Source organism: Typopeltis vanoorti, chromosome 4, assembly GCF_054136105.1.
Source record: "Typopeltis vanoorti isolate ZY-2024b chromosome 4, IOZ_Tvanoo_1.0, whole genome shotgun sequence".
Taxonomy (NCBI): Eukaryota; Metazoa; Arthropoda; class Arachnida; order Uropygi; family Thelyphonidae; genus Typopeltis; species Typopeltis vanoorti.
This window is the reverse complement of record NC_143552.1, coordinates 40,698,299-40,719,878: the sequence shown is the minus strand read 5'-3', so window position 1 is coordinate 40,719,878 and position 21,580 is coordinate 40,698,299. Positions and strand designations below refer to the sequence as shown.

At 36.6% G+C, this 21,580-nt stretch overlaps 1 protein-coding gene and 1 non-coding gene across 3 annotated transcripts in view; both read right to left on the bottom strand.

The window, feature by feature from the left end:
• HPS1 (Hermansky-Pudlak syndrome 1 protein) overlaps positions 1–21,580 on the bottom strand; it is a 481,651-nt gene that overhangs the window by 166,544 nt on the left and 293,527 nt on the right. For both annotated transcript variants that reach the window (XM_090391100.1, XM_090391101.1), the window contains exon 9: positions 7,073–7,219. In XM_090391100.1, coding sequence (XP_090247226.1) covers positions 7,073–7,219 — 147 coding nt within the window. The remainder of the gene's footprint in view (positions 1–7,072; positions 7,220–21,580) is intronic.
• Positions 17,598–17,704, bottom strand: LOC150107249 (U6 spliceosomal RNA). The gene has a single exon (XR_016548291.1). It is a non-coding gene; the product is annotated as a U6 spliceosomal RNA (small nuclear RNA).

The following is a 21,580-nucleotide window of genomic DNA, read 5'->3' as shown; positions in this document are numbered from 1 at the left end:
CTAGTAGGTGGGTACATCAAACGTTTGCTTTGAGAATTTCTAATTTACAGTCTAATTTTTGCATGCACCATAAAAATGAATTATGTGACAAATCAAACGTGTCACTTATTTTATTTAGTAATTTCTCTAATTTCTCCATTCCTATATGAGGTGCTACCCAAAAGTTAGGAGAATTTGAATGGGATGCACAAACCTGTTGAAATGCAGCTTTCTACTGCCATAAGAGGCAAACAGTATCCTTCAGTATTTTAATGGCTGGCAAGCTGAAAGGCTGCATTCTTGGGTTACATGCATTTGATGATTTTCTTCTCCAACTGAAATGGTGGATTTTAAGGAGCAAAGAATCTGCATAAAACTTTGCTTCAACTTCAAAAAACCTGCTGCAGAAACCCACTGAATGCTTATGGAAGCATTTCATGATAATCCTATGAGTAAAGCAAAACTTTTTTTTATGGTACAAATACTTCAAGGATGAACGAATGTCTATTAATGACGATGAGTATCCTGGATGACTGTCGACAAGCACAACATGGAAAACATCCAAAAGTGTGCAAGGCTATCCTGGCAGATTGTAGACAAACTATTCATGATATGAGATTGTAGGACTTTCACAGGATTGTTCAATGCATTTTGTTGGACGTTTTGACAAGAATTGTTGAACAATGACAGTTCCTAGCTTCCAAAAACATTAGTCATTCTTCACATCTCCATTTGCATGACCTTGCCTATGCAACTTTTTTTTTTTCTGGTCCGCAAGATGAAATGCCAGCTGAAAGGATATCATTTTGACACAAATGAGGAGATTGGGGAGGAATTGAACAACATGCTCAATGCAGTCAGACTTTGACTTCCAGAGATGTATAGAGTCATGGAAATACTGCTGTATACATGCCCAAGGGGGACTAATTCAAAGGAGATGGCCAAAACTAGGAATTAGGGTAAGCAATTTTTTTTAATGATCTCAATACCAAACTTTTGGGTAGCACCTTGTATTACTCTAACCCATTCTTACTTAATACACTCTAATTAGTTACTTTTAGACTGTGCTGTGTGGGGAAATTATATTGTCAGTAAGTTGCAGAAGAATATCTACTGTTTAGACCAGGGTTTCTCAACTGGGATTCTACAGAACCCTAGGGTTCCATGATATATTGTGAAACAAATAAAAATAAACATTATATAAATGATATAGATTATTATATATAATAATACACACACACACACACACACACGCACGCTAGTTTCAATGAAGGGGAAAAGGAAGAGATCTTGTGGACTTTTTAGCTATGAAGGCTCATACATGTAAAAGTACTCTGTATTGTCATCAGAATATAACTGCTGCACTTCTGTGTTTTACTGCAACATCAACTGTGGCAATACAGCCTACTGCTTAATTTGAATGAGGTACTGCTTTTGAGTGCTGCTATCTCAGATATGGCTTGCCTTATCAGGTGCTCATGACTCAGTGATTAAGGAGTACACAGAATAGTGCTATATAGAAGAAACTACTTAATGATGAAAATGTATAGGAAAATGGATGCTCAAGTCTTACAACATACCATTTTTAAGATCCATGATACTGTTATCTTTTCCTTATGATTGCAATTTTAATATTCTGCTTTACATAACTATATACATCACATTAAGAGTGATATATTGTAAATCTCACATGAATGTTTTATTTATCATGCTCATTTTTACAAGTTTTTCTTGTGAAGAAAAATCAGTATTTGTAAAAAAAAAAAAAGTTTCAGATATGTAAATAGTATTCATAATGTAAATTGTGTGTTATTCAAATTGGTGACATAAGGGCTGTGATATCGGCATAACGTGTGCATAAAGGGAGCGAACGCTGTGAATCTTGGGAAAAGGTATAAGACTTTATGTATATGACAAGGTATAAGACTTTATGTATATGACAAGGTATAAGACTTTATGCATAAAGCTCTCGCTTTTTACCCGTTGAGGTAGTCCAATTCGAATTGTCATGCAGAAGGGTCACAATGTAAGCAGCAGTCTTCATTAGGAGTCGTCATGTAGAAGTCATAAAGCACTCGACAGTAAGAAAGAAAGACAACAGGAAGATAAATATTCATTGTTGACTGAGGTCGTCCCCATTGCAAGAGGAAAAAATTCTAAAAATAGAGGAATATCCTATAATAATAATATTTGGTTGCAGATCAAGTGTTGATCAATTTTATTATTAAACTGAACCAACTAGTTTCGCCACACTTTAACTGTGAAAAATAACAGGATATTTCTGGCCTATCGTTTCATTTCTCTACAACTAACCATGTCATTGAGTGGGACAAAAGCTGTTCTCCTTACATAGAGGAAGATTAACATTCAAGAATTTTCAAAGAAGCAGCCACAGTCGTGCGTTCTACTGTCAACCTTAACAGAAATCAAGGCCTAATACTCCCAGAGATATGGAAAATCCTAATCAGAACTTTAAAAACAGAAGAAATGAACTTTAATACAAACTACAGAAAGTTCCTTAGCAACAGCTAGCTAACCTTGTACACGCGATACGTGTTTCACTCACGTTCGATACTATTCTATTTGTAATTATTCTAGTCAGTTTTTTACAGTTAATTTTGTCAGTTTTGCAGTTACGCATAATTGTGAGATTGTTTAAACTTATAAGTACCCTGAAGATGCCAACAGTTAAAGTGTGGCGAAACTAGTTGGTTCAGTTTAATAATAAAATTGATCAACACTTGATCTGCAACCAAATATTATTATTATACTAATTTATGATCAAGAAAATACCTTCATAGAGGAATATCCTTTTGTTCTTGTTGTACAGCTTGAGAGAGAGAGAGAGAGAGAGAGAGAGAGAGAGAGAGAGAGAGAGAGAGAGAGAAAAGCCTCTTTTAATCATGCTATTGATAAATTACAACTCTTTTGCAATTCACTGTTGGCTTTAAAACATGCATCAGTTCTTTGTTTTCATTGAAATATGGATAACCAGATTGCCAAAATCTACAACCTGCTCTCTGCCAACTGAACTATCAACAGAATTTATGCAGTTACTAAAGAAACAATTAACTGAGGCAGCATGTGATGGAATCTACTAGGGGTGCTTGAGAGTGCTAGATCTAGTAACTGCATAAGAGAATTTGCCCATAACCAATGTGACCACATTACCAACTGGTGAGAGTGATCATATGGTCTTGACCTGGGAAGTGGAGAATTTTCAGTTAAGAGGGGGATATATATATAATTACAAGGCTGGTAGTTATGACAAGCTTAGGAGTTTGTTTGGATCAGAGCCATGGCATGTGAAACTGCAAGGACTGGATGTTGATAGTGTATGGGAAGTGGTAAAGGAGTATTTGAGGTAATAGCAGACTGCATACCTAGAGTCGGGAGAATAAATCAGGTGGAAGTTAAATGGATGAATACATTCATTACAATAAAAGGAAAATTTGTAGAGGGAATTCAAGGAGAAAGGTTACCAGCAGGAACATGAGCAGTACAAAGCACAGGCTAGAAGGGTAAGGGTAACCAGAGTGGTAGGAAAGGCAAAAGAGGAGTATAAAAGAAATTAGTAGTGCAGTCCACAGATAATTCCAAAGAATTCTTTTGGTAAGTTGCAAGTAAAAGGAAGAATGTTCATGGCAGAATGATTTTAATGAATGCCAATGGTAGGGAGGTAACTGAATCAGGTGAAATTGTAGAATTAAAAAGTGAACACTTTGCAAGAGTATATCATCCAGATGGAGATATTGCAGTAACAAGAGAGAATAAGGTTTACATGGAAACTGAGATAAATGAACAGGAGGTGCATAGCATATTAGCGAACCTTGATGTGAATACAGCTATGGGATTAGATGGTATACCAGCTCGAATTTTATGAGTAAGTGCTAGAGAATTGGCAGTGCCTTTGACCATATTGCTCAATCTAAGTCTCAGCTTTGGGTTGGTATCAAGGGACTGGAAGAGGGGAAAATAGTTCCATTGCATAAAGGGAGCTCAAAGACTGATGTAGCAAATTACTGACCAATCACCATACCAGGAGTCATTGTCATGGTACTGGAGAAGTTGGTCAAGGGCAAAATACAGGAATGGGTAGATAGAAATGGGATAATGTATGGGGAGCAACATGGATTTGCGAAGGGTAGGTCATGTCAGTAACTTTCTTACATTTTATAATACAGTGGCCGAGTTGGATAATGGTTATGGGTTTAGAGTGATATTAATAATATAAAAATCTACCAGTGGCACAAAATGTACTTTAGGTTCGTAAATAACCGTTTGTGGGTAGGACCAACATATAAAAAAAAAGGCTAGTACAGTGAATTAAATATAGTCATTAGTCGATAATCTAGAGGAGTTTAGTAAAATTTTCCATTTGTACTGCTTTGCAAAAAATTTTGAAATTTAGAACTTACCTGAAACAAACACAAAGGTAAGGCAAAGGGAACAAATGTGGAAAAGAAAGTTATTCCCCCAAAGCCTTCCAAATCCACTTTACAAGCATACATGACCTTCCTCACTGGAGGTAAAACTAATTAAACCTCTAAGCAGTGTCAATGACCTTAACTGAACAGCAGCATAACACCAGCTTTCTTACTGAAGTTGAAGGAAATATCATGCTTAATCTCCAGAGCAGGGCCCCTGGCTTCAATCTTCTTTTTCTTTATAATGTGGATGATAAACATCTTTAAAATTCTTGATGCCATTCAAAAGAGGGCAAATGACCCCCCCCCCCACTTCTCTGTCTCAGAAGAGTCATTAACTAACTTGACTGCTCTCTTCTGTTAACTGGATTCCCCTCTTTTCTTACTTTTTTAAGTAGCAATCCTTACCCATGAAAGACTGAAAACCTATTCGAAAATACAGTCAGTTTTCACTACAATAAATTTGTACAGAGTAGAGGAAAAGTATTTTTCAGTTAATTTTGTAGCAAGTTTCTTTTAACATGCTACAAACCCTTCTCTGAAGATAAGCATCTACATCTCTTTTCAAGACACCTGAGATCCCACAGTTACCATGTCAGAGATGTTACAATAGGTGACAAAACTTATCCACCACTATTTAATCTCTCGTTATCATTCTTGCAAAAAAGTGAACTTCAAATAGCATAGTTTTTGTACTCCTGGGTGAGAATCTCAGAAAGTATGATATCTGATTATACTACACCCAGCATTTTTGATACTGAGCGACAGTGGGGCACTCAGGACTTAAACTTTGGGGGGGGACATATATACTCAAATCGTCTACTCAACTCACCTTGAGTTGAGTAGACGATTTGAGAATATATGCTACGCATTGCATACAACCTAAGACTGAGCATCTGCAGTGATTGCCAATACATGATATCCATGATCTCCTCTGGCTTCACTCGGCAAACAAAGTAGCGCTTGGTCCGCCCGAGCGCTCCTTCATTCACCTTGCGTTCACAGCGACTGTGATTCTGGAGAGCTATAGGGTATTCCCACCTTATGTGACCACTAATTCATAAATAGTACAGAAATAGAAGACACAACACAACATAAATAAAAAAATAAATTTTAATTAGGAAAAGATTTTTGGAAAATTTTCTAGTTTTTTCCTTTCTCTTTGGGGGGGTGCCATGGCCCCTTAGTCTCCCTCTGGGTGTACCACTGCTGAGTGATAACCAGAAGTATAAGAAATACAGCTTTCTTAAGTATTGAACTTTTAGTACCTTCTCATTCATAGAGTATTCAAACAGACATTTATCAACAGGATGCACTAAAGAAAGATGAAGACTGCACATTGAATCAGAAGTTCTTGTCAGATTTCTTTAACATCACCTATAGGTTCTGGTTGTCTTCAGTTGCTGAGTTTCAACTTTTAAGCAACCTCCCCCCCCCCCCCCCTACACACACACCCAAGGCAAAATGCATGCATGGACACACACACACAATGAAAGGACTAATATGCAAACTTTATGAATAAGAATTTCATCTATAAGCATATGATTAAATTCCATGCAAACCATACTTGGATTAAACTGATATCACTTGTACATATTATAAAGATGCAAGTGATATGAAATTTAATTACTGCAAAGTTTGAAAATAACTGATAAAAATATAATAGACATAAAAAACAAACAAAATATTTCTTAGTATGTATCTTTCAAAGGAACAAGTTCTTGAATGCATCCAAATATTATCAATTAAGACAGTTAATGAGCCAGACATTTTTTCTAAGGATGTAGATTAGAAAGTTGGATTCATGAGATAATAGTAATTAAATATCACTTCAAAAATGTGATGAGAAAGTATAAATAAATTATGGATAATATAATTTGCTTATTAGAAGAATATGGTGATATGAAAAAAAAAAAAAAAACTCCTGTCTCCAGAGCAGAGTTCTTGAATCATCTAATCCTTGACCTGTTCACAGTAGCTGCCTCTCACTGCTGTGAACTCAATAAGATACAAATAAGGATGGTTTGTAAATGTACTTCATGGTTCATTTCCTTTAGAGTATCAGTTGTAACTTGTAGCTATAGGAATTTGGTTGAAACTTCTCAGTAGCTTGTTACAGTAAGGAGTGAGTATGGTTATTATAATAGTGTTTGCTATGGTAAAAAGTCTATGGTATTTTACTCTGTGATAAAAGTCAGCTGTATATTAGTAAGCTATAGGTTACCAGCTTTTCATGGGTCAGACTATGTGAAAAATACTTAGAGTTCTATGTAAAGATATACCACCATATAGCATATTGTAGGCCTGAAGTGGTGAATGCCATGTTTGGTCTTCAGAGCATGGTTCCAGTTATTTCTCCCTCTTCTTCATGATGAGTGACACACTTCAAGGTCATGCCAATCCTACTCACATATCCAAAACTTACATTTTGAGGCCTCTGGCTCAAAATGTAGGAGATACAAATGATGTCACTGCAGGGTGGCTGCCAGATAGTATATATGTCCGAACCTATCAGTAATGAGTCAAGAGGCTTCTCAGTGAAATGGTGCATAATACCACTGAACACTCTGCCAGGCTGCATTAAGTTATTAATTTCAGTTCATCTGTCATTATTATAATGTGAACATAAAAATTTTCATTTCATAAGAATTTGTCACCTAACTTACCTCACTTACAATAACCATAATAATGCCCTTGCCAATAGACAATGTATGAATCACATGAGGTGTCGGATTACTTGATCTGGATTTCAAGAACACAAGAAGATGATGAATACTGGGAATTTTTTTTTGCTTATCCTCCTGTTTTTCTAACTAAAAATTGAAATATAAGAGAATAATGACATTTCATGTCTATAAAATAAATACCGATATTATGACAATTATATAAATATATACACGTGTGTGTGGAAAATGAACCAGGATGGTAAAACTAAAATGTAACAGCATCTGTGGATTATACATAATTAAAGAGAACAACATACACAGTAAAGAGAAAAGGCTAGACTGAATAACTAATTTAAAAACAAACAAACTAATATTTTGCTATACATCTCACAAAACAGAGAGAGAGAGACCAGTAATTTATACGATTAAGTACGAAAATTTTCCATATTTTTTAGTGTAACAACACTTCTGCACTTTTCTTGAACAAATCCTTTCCTTTAGGATTACATAGCGATCAGCATTCATTTCAGTAAATTAAGGAGAGACTACAACCATGCTAGGAATAATTATTTTAATTTCATGACATTCTGACCATCTTATTAAGGTCTTTATATGGAGTATGCGCATATATTATTATTATTATTATTGCGTGACACCTCCAGAGAGTCCAAGGATTCATCGTGGGAGGGCACTCTATTCTGCCTCTCTAAATACATCTCACCCTCTCCACTAACAATACAAAGACAAGCTATATTACATTTCAAGCAGTATGCCAAAGTGACAATAATTTGATCAACCACTATTCTTACTGGGCTGACGTCCAGTGAAGAAAAAAAAATTACATTAAAGCTATATTCTATTTATACCATCATCAGCGAGCAAATTCTGCATAACTGCCCTGAATACTCTACATACAACTGACTGGAAAGGCATCTGTTGTTTACATCGCACCAACATGGTATGAGAATAATTTTAGGGAGGTGTGTGAAATTCTTATCAACCACCCTAATCTTAACAATAATGGTTGTCTAAGAATCCCAAGAATATGGATGGCCCATATTCTACCCACATAATCTTTTTTGATCTTAGCTCTAATATAACAAACAACTTCTTCTTATTGTACTATCTTCTATCGAAGGTCAGCGACCATCTTGGCGAACAAACTGTGCTTTGTGCTAATCTCAGCAGAAGTCCTCCACGTCTTGATGTTGTCAAACCATGATATTCTTTTTCTTCCTCTAGTTCCTTTGCCATCAGTTCTTCCTACCAAAAATAGTTTGTAGAAGTTGGTATTTGCTGTTTCTCATGATGTGGCCAAGATATGATGTTTTTCGTTTCTTGATTATTTGTACAAGATGTTCAGCTTTGCCAATGGATTTTAAGACATCTTCATTGGTAATTTTTTCTGTCCATGATATCTTTAGCATTCTTCTGTATAGCCACATCTCAAAGGCTTCGATTTTCTTGATGGTTGTCACCTTCGATGTCCATGTTTCAACCCCATAGAGCAGAATAGACCACACGTAGCATTTCAGCATTCGGCATCTGACTTCCATGTTTAGGTCTTTATTGCAGAATAGTGTTCTCATTTTCATGAAGGACTGCCATGCAACTTCAATCCTTGTCTTTATATCTATTTCTGAATCCCATCGTTCATTAAGCCAGCAACCAAGATATTTATATCTTGACACTTGATCAATATTTTTCCCATTGAGTGTCAGTTTCATTGATGAGGCTGGATGTTTGTTGATGATCATGTATTTTGTCTTGTTGATGTTTATATTTATTCCCATTCTTTGGCTTTCTATGTATACTCTGTCAATGAGTTTTTGGAGATCCATAATGTTATCGGCAATTAGCACGGTGTCATCTGCATATCGTAGGTTGTTAACAATCTTTCCATTTATTGTGATTCCCTCTGCATATATGTTGAACAGGAGTGGTGGGAGCACACATCCTTGTCTCACTCCTCTTTTGATGTTAATATCACTAGTGGTAATGTTGTCTAATTGAACAGTAGCTGACTGATTCCAATACAGATTTGTTATTAGTCTTATGTCTTGTTCGTCTAGCCTTATTTGTTGAAGGACTTCTATTAAGTTAGTGTGTCTGAGTTTGTCGAATGCTTTTTCAAAATCTATGAAACACATAAAGACAAATTTTTGTTTTTCTATGCATTTTTGTATCAATATTTGGGTACAGAAAAGGGCCTCTCTAGTACCAAAACCATTCCGAAAGCCGAAATGTGTTTCACTTAGAGTTTCTTCACTTTTTCTATATATGCGATTCTGAATTACTTTCAAAAATATTTTTAATGTTTGGCTAATTAGACTAATAAGTCGGAAGTCACCACAGGAATTCGCTTTGCGTTTCTTTGGGATAGTGATAAATGTAGATTTGAGCCAATCTGATGGAAATTCATCACTTTCATATATTTTATTAAATAGTTTTTCAAGAAGTTTGATGTTATCTGGTTCTATTAATTTTAAAAATTCTGTTTGCATACCATCTGGTCCACTGGCTTTTCCTGTTTTATTTGATCTTATAGTATTCTCTATTTCGCATTTCATGATTACTGGTCCTTGTATGTTATCTTTTATATTTATAGGCTTCTGTCTAGTATCATTGAAAAGTTCTGTTACGTATTTTATCCAAATCTGTGCTTTATTCTCTTCTTCTAGAACTATTTTTCCATTTTCGTCTCTTAGAGACACTATTTGCTTTTTTCTCAGTTTTCCGGAAATTTCGTCGATTAACAAACAACACTTATGTTAAATTATTGATTAGGCCACCAATTTTGCTGTATTAAAACTATTTATATGAATTTGTTCTCTGATGATGTTATAAACAGAATCTAGCTTTGATGTTTTTTTTCACTACAGGTCAGGCCAGTAGAATAAGGGTTGATCCAATCATTGTCACTTTGGCATTCTGTTTGAAATGTAATACAGCTTGTCTTTGTGTGTGTACTCCAGATCATGACCTTAATATGAAGGACATGATCTGGAGTACAGGCATCCTTGTGTGTGTGTACTCCAGATTATTACCTTAATATGAAGGTCAGAATGTTGGGAAATTAAAGTAATTATTCCTAACACAGTTGTAGTCTCCATAAATTATCAAAATGAAAAATACTTGAACAAATGTTTACATATGAAATCACTTCGAGTAACAATTTGGTATCTGCACAAACAATTCTAGGAATGGTATCCACTACATGTTTACAAGATCATACTTGAATATATCTAATCTGATGTATTCTTGGTATTTTATTATTATTATTATTATCCAGGCCTCCATAGAGTCAAAACACTCATCGTGGGAGGTCGTTTTTAGGAACACAAAGTTTATCATACCACTCCTTGACCCCCATTGACCGTTCCTGCTCTGACCACTCTCTCAGGCAATGGATTCCATGGTTCAACCACCCTCCATGCAAAGAAACCACTCCAACTCTCTTGCTCACAGCCTCCTTTCGTAACTTCCAAGGATGGCCCCCTGTCATCACTCTTCCCACTGTTCGACCAAGCGAAAGAACTACCCAATGTCTACCCTATAACTGCCTCTCAACAGTTTAAAAGTCTTGATCTTGATCATATCACCTCTCCTTCTTCTATCCACCAAACTCTGCAGACCAAATTTCCCCAGTCAATCCTCATAACTGATATTGTACAGTCATGAAATAATCTTTGTTATCTGCCTCTGTACCCTTTCCACAGTTAATTTATCCCCTTCAAATCCTGGGGACCAAACCTCAGAACAATAGTTTAAGTGTGGTCTGATCAGGATCTTATACAACAGAATGATAACTCTTATCTATGCAGGTCAGCGTCTATCTCAGTATTGCAGCGATCCTCTGGGTTACCTTCACCACCTTTGCAATATGCTCCCTGAATTTCAGTTTTCTATCACTCATCACCCCCTACTTGTTCCAATATAGCTCCTCGAATAGAGTATGCAGCATCCCATCAATGTGTTCCAAACCTCAAGATCTTACATTTTGCTGCATTAAACCAACACCTTCATTCATTTGCCCATCTGTCTAGTTTATTCAAATCCTCTTACAGGGCTGCCACATCTGCACTATTACTGATAACCCTTCCCAGCTTCACATCCTCCACAAACAACTGAATATCCCCTTGCAATCCATTGCCAATGTCATTGATATAAATGTTGAACAATACAAGTCCCAGTACTGAGCCCAGTAGAACACCACTTGTAACCTTCTGCCTCCTTGATATTGCCCCACCATACACAACACTCTGATACCTATCAGACAGTCAATCCCGAATCTAATTGACCAACACGATATCTAAACCCATGTGCTGAAAACTTAAATATCAACTTATCATGTGACACAATGTCAAACGCCTTTGCAAAATCTAAAAAAATGGCAGTATATGCCTTTCCCTTATCAACTGCTCTTGTCGCGTTATTATAAAAGGCAATCGTATTACTACAGCAAGAGTGCCCCTTAATAAATCCATGTTAATTTTCACAATTAACATTACCCTCATCTGCCCAATGCTGTATATAGTTCTTCACCAATTTCTCCAAGACCTTAACAACTACTGATGATGCACAAACTGGCCCATAATTAGACAGTTCCAGTCTGCTACCACCCTTGTGCAGCAGCACTATCTTACCTTCCTTCCATTCCCTGGGTATCTTTCCCACAGCCAGACTTTTATTGAAGAGCCAGGTCAATGGAGCTGTCAGTTCTTTAGCACATTCTCTCAAAACACGTGGTGAAATACTATCCACTTTCACAGCTTTATTGATATCCAGAGTACTCAGTATTTGGAAAAGACTCTCCTCTTGCACCTCTAAACCTGCCATATCCTTCTAGTATTAAAACCTTTTTCTCCAGGATGAAATACTCCAATGAAGTGCTCACTGAACAACTTCACTATATCCTCTGCATCAGTCACTCTATTCCCATTTTTATCCTGCAATGTCATTCTTCCACAACATTTCTCCTCCTACTGGCCACATAGCTAAAAAATTCCCTAGGATTTTCTTTGGATCTTAGGGTCAATCTCTTCTCATATTCCAGTTTTGCCTTCCTCACCACTGGTCACTTTCCTGGCCTGTGTCTTATATTCTTGGTGTATCTGACCTCTACCTCTCTCCTTATCTCTTCCATAATCTCTTTTACAACACAGTTCCTGTTTGATATTGTTTGTCATCCACTTTACACCAAACTGTGTCCGCTTCTTCACTCGAGGAATACAGCTTACTATTGCTGATAACAAATATCCTTACCCAATTTCCCTAGCACTAATGATATCCTGGCCTTCCAATTCTGTCCTCCATGGAACTGCCTCTAGTTGATACCTAAGACTATTATAATTACGTGCCTTATAATTCCACATACGTTCCTTTCTCTTTGATACTCCTACATGTCTATTCACCTTTGAAGTCAAACCACATGGTCACTGTCTCCAACTGGTGGGAGAGATGTCATCTCAGTTATTATCAACTCTTCTGATGCTATAACCAAATCCAAAAACTCTTGAACATCTTGTTCCCTCTAATAAGACATTTATCCCTCAAGAATTCTAGAAATTCCATTCCTTTAATTGCTATATGCATCTTCCTCTTCCCAATTTATACTGCTGTAGTCAAAATCTCCCATAACAATCATTCTTCTTGCACTTGCAAAGCTCAACTGCCTAAACATCTCCAGCTCCCTGGTTTATAGCAACATCCCACTAAATATCCTGTCTTGGCCACTTCTACCTCACACCATATGCTTTCAAAACCATTAGTGTCACTGCATTCCAAAGCCTCCATTCTTAGAGGACATAAGTCTTCACTTATCATAAGCAGTACTCCACCACCACGTTTTCCTTTCCTGCCGAAAAATGCTGTACCCTGACACTTCAGTTCCCGTTATTACATCATCGTCCGTCAACCCCAATAATCTTTGGCCAGGCTGATGCAATCAGTGCCACCAATTCATCTCTTTTATTTCGGATACTCCTGGCATTAGATTAGAGCATAAAAATGTCACTGTTTCTATATCTATCATTGTCCCCTCTCGATCCCACTGGACTCAGTGTTACCTGATGTTGTCCCACTTCCCCCAAGCACCCATTCCCACATGAGGCTATCCCTGCTATCATCCACCCTGGGAATTCTAGTTTCCTTGCATTGACACACTCACTTGTTCAGAAAAGCAATCTCTCCAGATGCCTTCGTCCTTCCTCATTCAAATACAAGCAGTCTCTCGCATACAGTTACCCCCCTCTGTCCTCAAATGCCCTCCAAGCATCCATATATTCCAATCCTCTCTTCTGACACATTCTGGCTATTATGCTATTCAGTATTACCTCTTCTGCTCAACTCGTTACTATCATACCTGGGCAACACACACACACACACACACACACACACACACACACACAATCTTTCCTCTCTGTGTTTTCTTTTGCACAACCTCAAGCAAGAATCTCAGATCTCTCACTGCCCAACTTGCATTGTCTCTCAAGCCATTCATGCCCACCATCACAATCATTTCATCTATCCTTTCACCCTCTTAATTGCCACAGCCACATTTTCTATCATCCCTCCACGCAAACACACCCCTGGCATCCTATCTTGCACACCTGAGATCATCGAGTCTACATACATCACCTCTAACCATTCTGATCCTTGATTGCTCACCTGCATCCCTCACTCACTCTCTCTCTCTCTCTCTCTCTATCTGTCCTCTAACCATTTCTCTGTGTTCCCCTAGTTACCTGCTGTCCTGGCATCACTCTATCCCTGGTTCCAGAGCTCCTTCGCATTTTCTCTCTGACTTTCCATTCTCCCCTCCTCTATCATTCCCATAATTCTCTCTCACTCCCTCTTCTACTGTTTCTATTCCCTCCTCTTCTGGCAATCCCATACCTCTCTCTCTCCTCCTGCTTCTATTCTCTCCTCTTCTATCATTTCTAAACCTCTCTCTCTCTCTCTCTGTTAGTGCTTCTATTCTCTCCTCTTCTTTCCCAAAACCTTCTCTCACTCCTACTCTGATTCGCCTTGCATTCATCTCTTCCATTCCCCTAATCTCATCTTCCATACGTCTCATCTCGTTCACAAGACATTCCACCTCCACTTTCAGCTCATCAATCCATCTCTGCAAGTCAGTCACGCTTACTTGCGATTCATTTACCCAATGAAAACCATCTCCGAAAACTTCACAGTCATTCAAGCCTTCCACACTCCTGACTCTTATTTTCTCATTCATATTTTGCTCATCATTCTCCCCCTATCACACTACTCATCTCCCACATTCATTTCCCATCCCTGAAGCAACTAAGTCGGTTATTGAAATATCTAATTCATTGATTTCCTCCCACTGCCTGCATTTTGTGCATATATGCACTCCCCCTTCTCTCGCCCGCCACATATCCAACTCCTAGGAAGCATACATGCTGCAAACACTGCATGCCACAAAGTCCTTTATTATGTTACGTATAATAGAGGTCTTAAATGGAGGAGGACTTGGTGACATGCCATTTGTGATTGCAGCTGTGTCCACCATCGTTCCTTACTGCCAAGTAACTACTAAACTAATCGCTAAAAATATATATAAATGATATATAAACACTGTATCATAGATATAGATAAATATAAACGCTATATTCAACTAAACTAGACAGTTAAAACTTATCTTCTCTTCCACCGCAAATGCTGTCGACTGTGACCCCGCCTTCTTAGTAACACAAAAATAACACACTATATAACAACGAAACTCCAAAAGCAGAACCACTAGTGTTACTGAGGAAAAAATGTAGCACATGGACAATCTCTTCTGCAGACTGACCAGTATATCAAAATAAGACTGTCAGCAAGGACATAGACCTGATAAACTGCAGGTAAAGATTGGAATGTAAGCCTCAGAAAGAGATTGTAAAAAAAAAAACCACAAATTTAATAATTTTACCAATTTTTTAAATGGACTATTAAATTGAATATTTTATAATCCCCATGACACGTTCATCAGTACCACTGACATATAAAAATGCTCTTTTTTTTATACCTCAGAACTGAGAAGAAGAATGCCTGACCATATGAATGGTTTTCTGCATGAGGCTAAGAATACAATCACTCAAGGCAATTTGGGCATTTCCTCCCTCCTTCGATTCCCCACAAGTCTTGGGGGAAACTTATACAGATTATTACTTCTGTTGAGATTTTGATAAACAGATGACAATGCATATAATGAATAAACTTTCATTACCAATATTATACTAAAGTCAAACTGATATCAGGGAAACATTCTTACTCACAACCTATTTGGTTGTAAGTCCTTATGAGCATAAGCAAAAATATCCAATTATACCCTTATGTTTAAGGCCTGAAGCTAAATATTTGATGATGAACTTCCAAATAAATGGTAGTTTCTTATAGTCCTTATGAGCATAAGCAAAAATATCCAATTATACTCTTATGTTTAAGGCCTGAAGCTAAATGTTTGATGATGAACTTCCAAATAAATGGTAGTTTCTTATAGAAGGCAAAATTATTATTACTACAAGGAAAACTCCATGGAGTTCAGGGAATCACCGAGGGAGACTTAAGCATTATATAAAGTACTAACCAATATTTTCACAACATCTGTTACAGTTTACTTGGAACTCATTTGCTATCATGACATCTAACAGTCCCTGGCAGCCTATTCTTCATTCACCAGTCTCCTGCTCAATTTCCAGGGATGACCACCTAGTCCTTTCTCCCCTACACTCCCACCAGACCTGTGTTCATTAAGTCCTGCTCATTAAGACATAAATTAATGAAAGATAAAAATCTTTCATTAATTTATGTCTATATCATATCTCCTCTTGACTGTCTGTCTACCAATTTCTGTAATCCAAAAATCTTCAACTCATCCTCATAAGGAAAAAAGAATGCCACCGCATTGGTCACTTGCTGAACAACCTCTTCTGCATCTGTCACCCACATACCATCTGCATTTAGTAGTTATTCTTTCATATTCATTCCTTCTTTTCCTTGCAGCATATCGATAGAATTCTTTGGAGCCATCTTGTCACAACTGTTGTAGTCCTTACAAAATTCTGATAGCCATGTCTAACTAATGCCTACAATCTGAGGTCCCAACTCAGATTGTAGGCATCAGTAAGACCTGGCTAGTTATTATTATTGTTGAAAGTTTTTTTCACTTGGTTATAAATTAAATTAAAGATGCCAGGAAATTATATAATTATATTCATCTTTAATCCTTTATACAAGCATAAGCAAATGAAGCTTGCATGTGAAGTTATATACAGGTAATCTAGTTATGAAGATACTTCAAGCACAAACTTTGTTTGCTAACATCTCTTTAGAGATGTTAGCAAACAAAGAGACCAAGAGATGTTTGCTAACATCTCTTGGTCTCTTTAATTTAATTTACAAACAAGTGCAAAAACTTTCAAAATTAGCTCTAATCCAGAGTATTTTAATAATAAGGTATTACACCTTTTCACTACAGGTATATGGGAAATATATGTATTCTGCATTACCTTAACCTTAGTATCACTTTTATGTCTGGTTCCACTGATGAAATTCTATGGAAGGTTAGGAAAAAACCAGTATTTGAAAACAAGCAATATGACAGGCAATATGACAACAATAGGCACTTTGAGGTATAAAGATTGCATATACTTTTTTTTTTTTTTTTTTGGGTATTTTAGAAAAATTCAGCAAAATCAGTGGATGAACTATAGTATGCCTACACTTTGTAGAGCTCTGCTTTGCTTTCTGCCAAGAATAGATTCATGGTGGAGGGGAGAAAGAAATAGATGTACAAACTGGTCGCCAACATGCGAAATAACATGCTTTCTTGTCTGTCGCTGTACTAGTTTAAAAACTACAATGTTTGTAAAAGAAAAGCTAAATTTTCTGACCTATAATAATAAACTCATTCCAGAAGACGGACTGATTACCCCATTATTGGAATGGATTCTCCTTTTTGTGACATGAGCAAAAGTGTCGAATTGGTATAGTACGCCCTCGAATCTGTGGGCGTACTATATCAATGTTGACAAGACAAATTTAAGTTTTTGGAAAGTGGAATCTTGGAGCATTCCCTTTGGACTGATCCCTAAGAGAGGGAACCTCACACTATACATGGAATTCTCTTCTTCGCTTACCCAATATTACCAGTTCAAGAACTTATACACAAAAACATTGAAACCTTAGAAGACTGAAAAATTGGGCCACCTTCCTTTTCTTCTAAAGCTATAGTACTTAAGACCATAATCTTCCCTTCTCATAATAAATATTATAGACATTACAGAAGCTGAAGAAAAGCAATTATATAGTAAATCTGTATAATTTTTTGGTCTATCTGATACTATTATTATTATGTAACACCTCCAGGAAGTCCAAAGACTCATCGAGGGAGGGCACCTACTCTACAATTCTCCATCTCCACCAACCGCACTACCATCATGCCCAAGCTGGATTCGAACCCGCAGCCTTTTAGCTGCAGAGTGGGTACGTTAACCACTCGCCCAACCAAGCCAGCTAAAAAAATGTGGAACGCTTAATGATTTTGCATGTGATCCTTGTGCAGGGGCCATGCTGATCTTCTCTGTATTGTTCCAATTTTAGTGAATGTACTGCCGAAGCAAGTATACATACCAAGAAATTAAAAAGGAATTTCTTTAACTAGCAAAGAAGCATGGAGGCTTTGGCTGCCAGTGTTAAAATTCTGCTATTTAAACAACAGAATTTCAAAAATCCATAAAATGTTGCAGACCAATCACACATGTGCAGACCTTCTCCAGTACTATCTGGATTTTCATCTCCCACCATTTAGAGTAAACTATTTAGACTACAACATTCTTTGTTTAACTCTAAGATTGCTACAACATTCTGACATTGACATTCTCCATTAATAAAAGCATAACTTGATGACAATAACACTTTGTTTCATAACTTACTTATTAGTTCGAAGAATATCTTAAGTGGCTCTTGCATGGAGAATTGCATATGGTCACCTTCCAAGTAAATGCCATCAACTGGAGGTACTTTAACATTAGATCCAATCTGTGACATCCATTATAAACTGCAAACAGTAGAACATGCATTGTACAGCTACTTTCTTGCCCTGCATATTTGGAACAGATTATATAATGTGTTGAATGTTTTTTTCCCCCCCAGTACCCTTTACCTGTCAGCAATGGGAAGAGAATTCTGATTTTTATGATTAATGAAATAAAATACCATTTCTAGAAAGTTAGGAAAAAACATGCATTTGAAAACCAGCAATATAACATGAAAATACTTTACAATATTATATTATGGACATTTTATTTAATAGGATGATTTTTATATTTAGAAAGAAGCATTTTAGGAGATACCAAATTTTTGGCTAGATGATGTATCCACATCATGCAATATTTACCAAGGGGAGATAAAATTCTGTCTATGTTTAGTATGAGAAGTTTTTTAAATGGTTCTATCCTCTTAGTTGACTGTGATCTTATGGTCAATTGTAGGAGAGTGACTGGAGAACAATCCCAGGCAGAGAAGGCCAACTCAAGGCGATTAATTTAGATAAGACTAACCATCTGGATATCAATCATCTTTGCGCTTTAGTTTCAGTTGGTCTTTTGATTGTTCAGTTGCATGAGACTGGTGAAAAAGAAAAAAATGATAGCCTTTGGATATCATTTCCCTCTCCCCTCTCATGCTATCCATTGTGTCTTCTTTATCATACTTTCTTGCACCCTATACTAACTATTCTAGGCCTATGATGAACTCCTCTTTACTTTTTCACCTCAAGGGTAGAAACTGGTCTGGGCAGTGGCCCTTCTCATAATGCATAGAATTATACAAAGCTTTTCATACAATAAGAATTATATTTAGTATCCCATAATGCTTTGCATTATGGGATACTAAGGTAATTAATGTGAAATCAACAGCCTCTATACACAAGTAATTTAGTGATGAAGGTACTTCATGCATCATGATAAAGGATTAAACAAGAATAGAATTTATTGGCATCTTTAATTCAATTTTTCTTATTATTTTATTAGGTGTGTTTAATTAGTAAATTAAGCATTCCATATGATGAAGTATCTAGGCTGATATATAGTTGTCATCTGGATTGATGATTATTAATGTATTTATTTATTTACATTAATGTATTTATACATAATGCTGATAGTCTGATGTATAGGGCCAAAGGATAATATGGCAAACATGCCATGATGACAATCAATTGTAATCATGAACATGGTGTTTTGGGAATACTTTCAATGCACTAGAAAATTAAAGAGTGCTGTTTTATAGCATAAATTCTTTGGATATTAATTTCCTATGGTTCAACACAGCTACAGTTAAATTTCATACTATATGTGCATATTGTCGCTTTTATGTTTATATTTTCGTTTTCTTGTTTTGAAATGCATGTGACAAAGTGAATTAATATGCAAATGATCAAGTTAATGCCAATACTGAAAAACAAACACCCAAATATGTATTGTTCTCAATATCATCCACTTATATAGATGGAAACAAAACATACAGTCATCAACTTCTTTAACAGAGATTATCAGGTTTAATTTCTATTCATACAATTTTCTCAGATCCCAGTTCTAATGAAAATTATTATATTTGTTCTATGTATTTGATTTCCATATTTTATTTTAACTTACATTTCAATAATAATAATAAAAACCGATGTGCTGTGATGTTTTTATTTTATTTAGTGTATAGGGTAAAAATACATGAAATTAATCAGCAGAACTCTATAAAGATTGACAGTTCAGTTAACCAATTGATGGCACTATGTGGGAGTAAATGCAAGTTCCTGAGGCCTCCAGGGAATGAAAGAGTAGAGCAGTCATCAGTGATATAATACATAGTCTGCACAGTGCCACACACAAAAGGGTGACTGTGAAATTCATCACAGATATAAGTGAACACAGCAGCCTTACTAAATCTGTTTAGCTGGATCGAGTTTTCGAGGTACAATGAATCCTGGAGATGTGATAGTTGGATATGTAATCAGATACTTCTCTTGTAGTTCATTCCAGTCTTCTCCACCAGTCCTGGGATCATTGGTATTTCCACAAGCCAGATGAGATGTGAAGGTAAGGCAGCGAGCTGGAGAGATATCTTAATGTTTAGGAAGGTTCACGCTCCCCCCCCCCTCTCCCAGCAGCAGGCTCGGCAGTAGGTTAATTGGGGGTTGTACTAACAAAGTCGTATATAAATGTAACATGAGCGTCCTGCACTGGAAGTGGGATAAACACGAGAAGGAAGAAGATAGGAAGGTTCAAGTTAATTCTGATTTTATGATGGTGGGGAGATAACAGAACCAAATCAGATAGTTGAATTACTAAGTGAGCATTCTGCAGGGGGGGGGGGTATGCCACTTAGGTGGTGACATTACAATGCCAGATGTGATATTGACTGATAGGAGAATAGAGGTCAAAGAAATGGAGGTACTATAAATATTGCAGAACCTCAATACGAACAGCAATGGGATTAGATGGCATATCAGTCAGTGTAATATGAGAATGTGAAAGGGAATTATCAGCGCCTCTGACCAAGCTGTTTAATTTAAGCTCCAGTAGTGAGAAAGTACCTGGAGTCGAAAGAGAGCAAAATAGTCCTATTGCATAAAGGAGGCTCCAAGACAGAAGTAGCAAATTAGAGGCCAATCAGAATCTCAAGTGCGGTGGTTGCAATATTGGAGAAAAATAGAATTCAGAGCTAGGTGGATAATTAATAATTTTTATGGCTATTTTGCCTATATTTCTTTAGGAATACCCCTTTTATAATGTCATTGGCTTTTTACTCATACTTTTTTAAAATATCATTATTGATATTTTAAAGACACAGATACATGAAGAATATAAAGGAATAATTTTGGACATACCTTTGTAGGATGATTTTGGTTGTCTTCTTTTGGAGAAGCATTAGGCTTATAGCAATAAACATTTATATATCACTGCTGAAGTATGACAGAAAGAGGGGGGGGGAAGAAATGTAGAGATAGAAAGAAGTAGGAGAATTGTGGATAAAACAAAGGTATGTCACAATTTAAAACCTGAGTTTCCAAGGTGGGCTATGAATTCTTTGGGAAGAAGGTGAAAGATAGAATATTTTTAGGGGAATGGAAAACTGGATAAGAATATGATACTCTATAAAGGACAACATAGTTTTGTGAAGTTCTGCCTTAGATTACTAAGGTTTTGCCTTAGTAATCTGCTTACTTTTTTATAATCAAGTGACAATGGAGTTGAATACAGATCTGGTGATTTGGATTAGAGAGTGACTGATAAACAGATATCAGAGAGTGGTTTATGAAGGAGTCGAGTCCAGGAGAAGGCAAATGATAGTGGCGTACCACAGGGCTCAGTATTTGGTCCTCTGTTGCTTAATTTGTATATTGATGATGTAGGAAATCATCTGAAGGGAAATATTCAGTTGTTTGCTAATGATGCTAAACTGGAAAGAGAAATGTCAAATGAAGGTGATGCAGCGATCCTGCAGCAA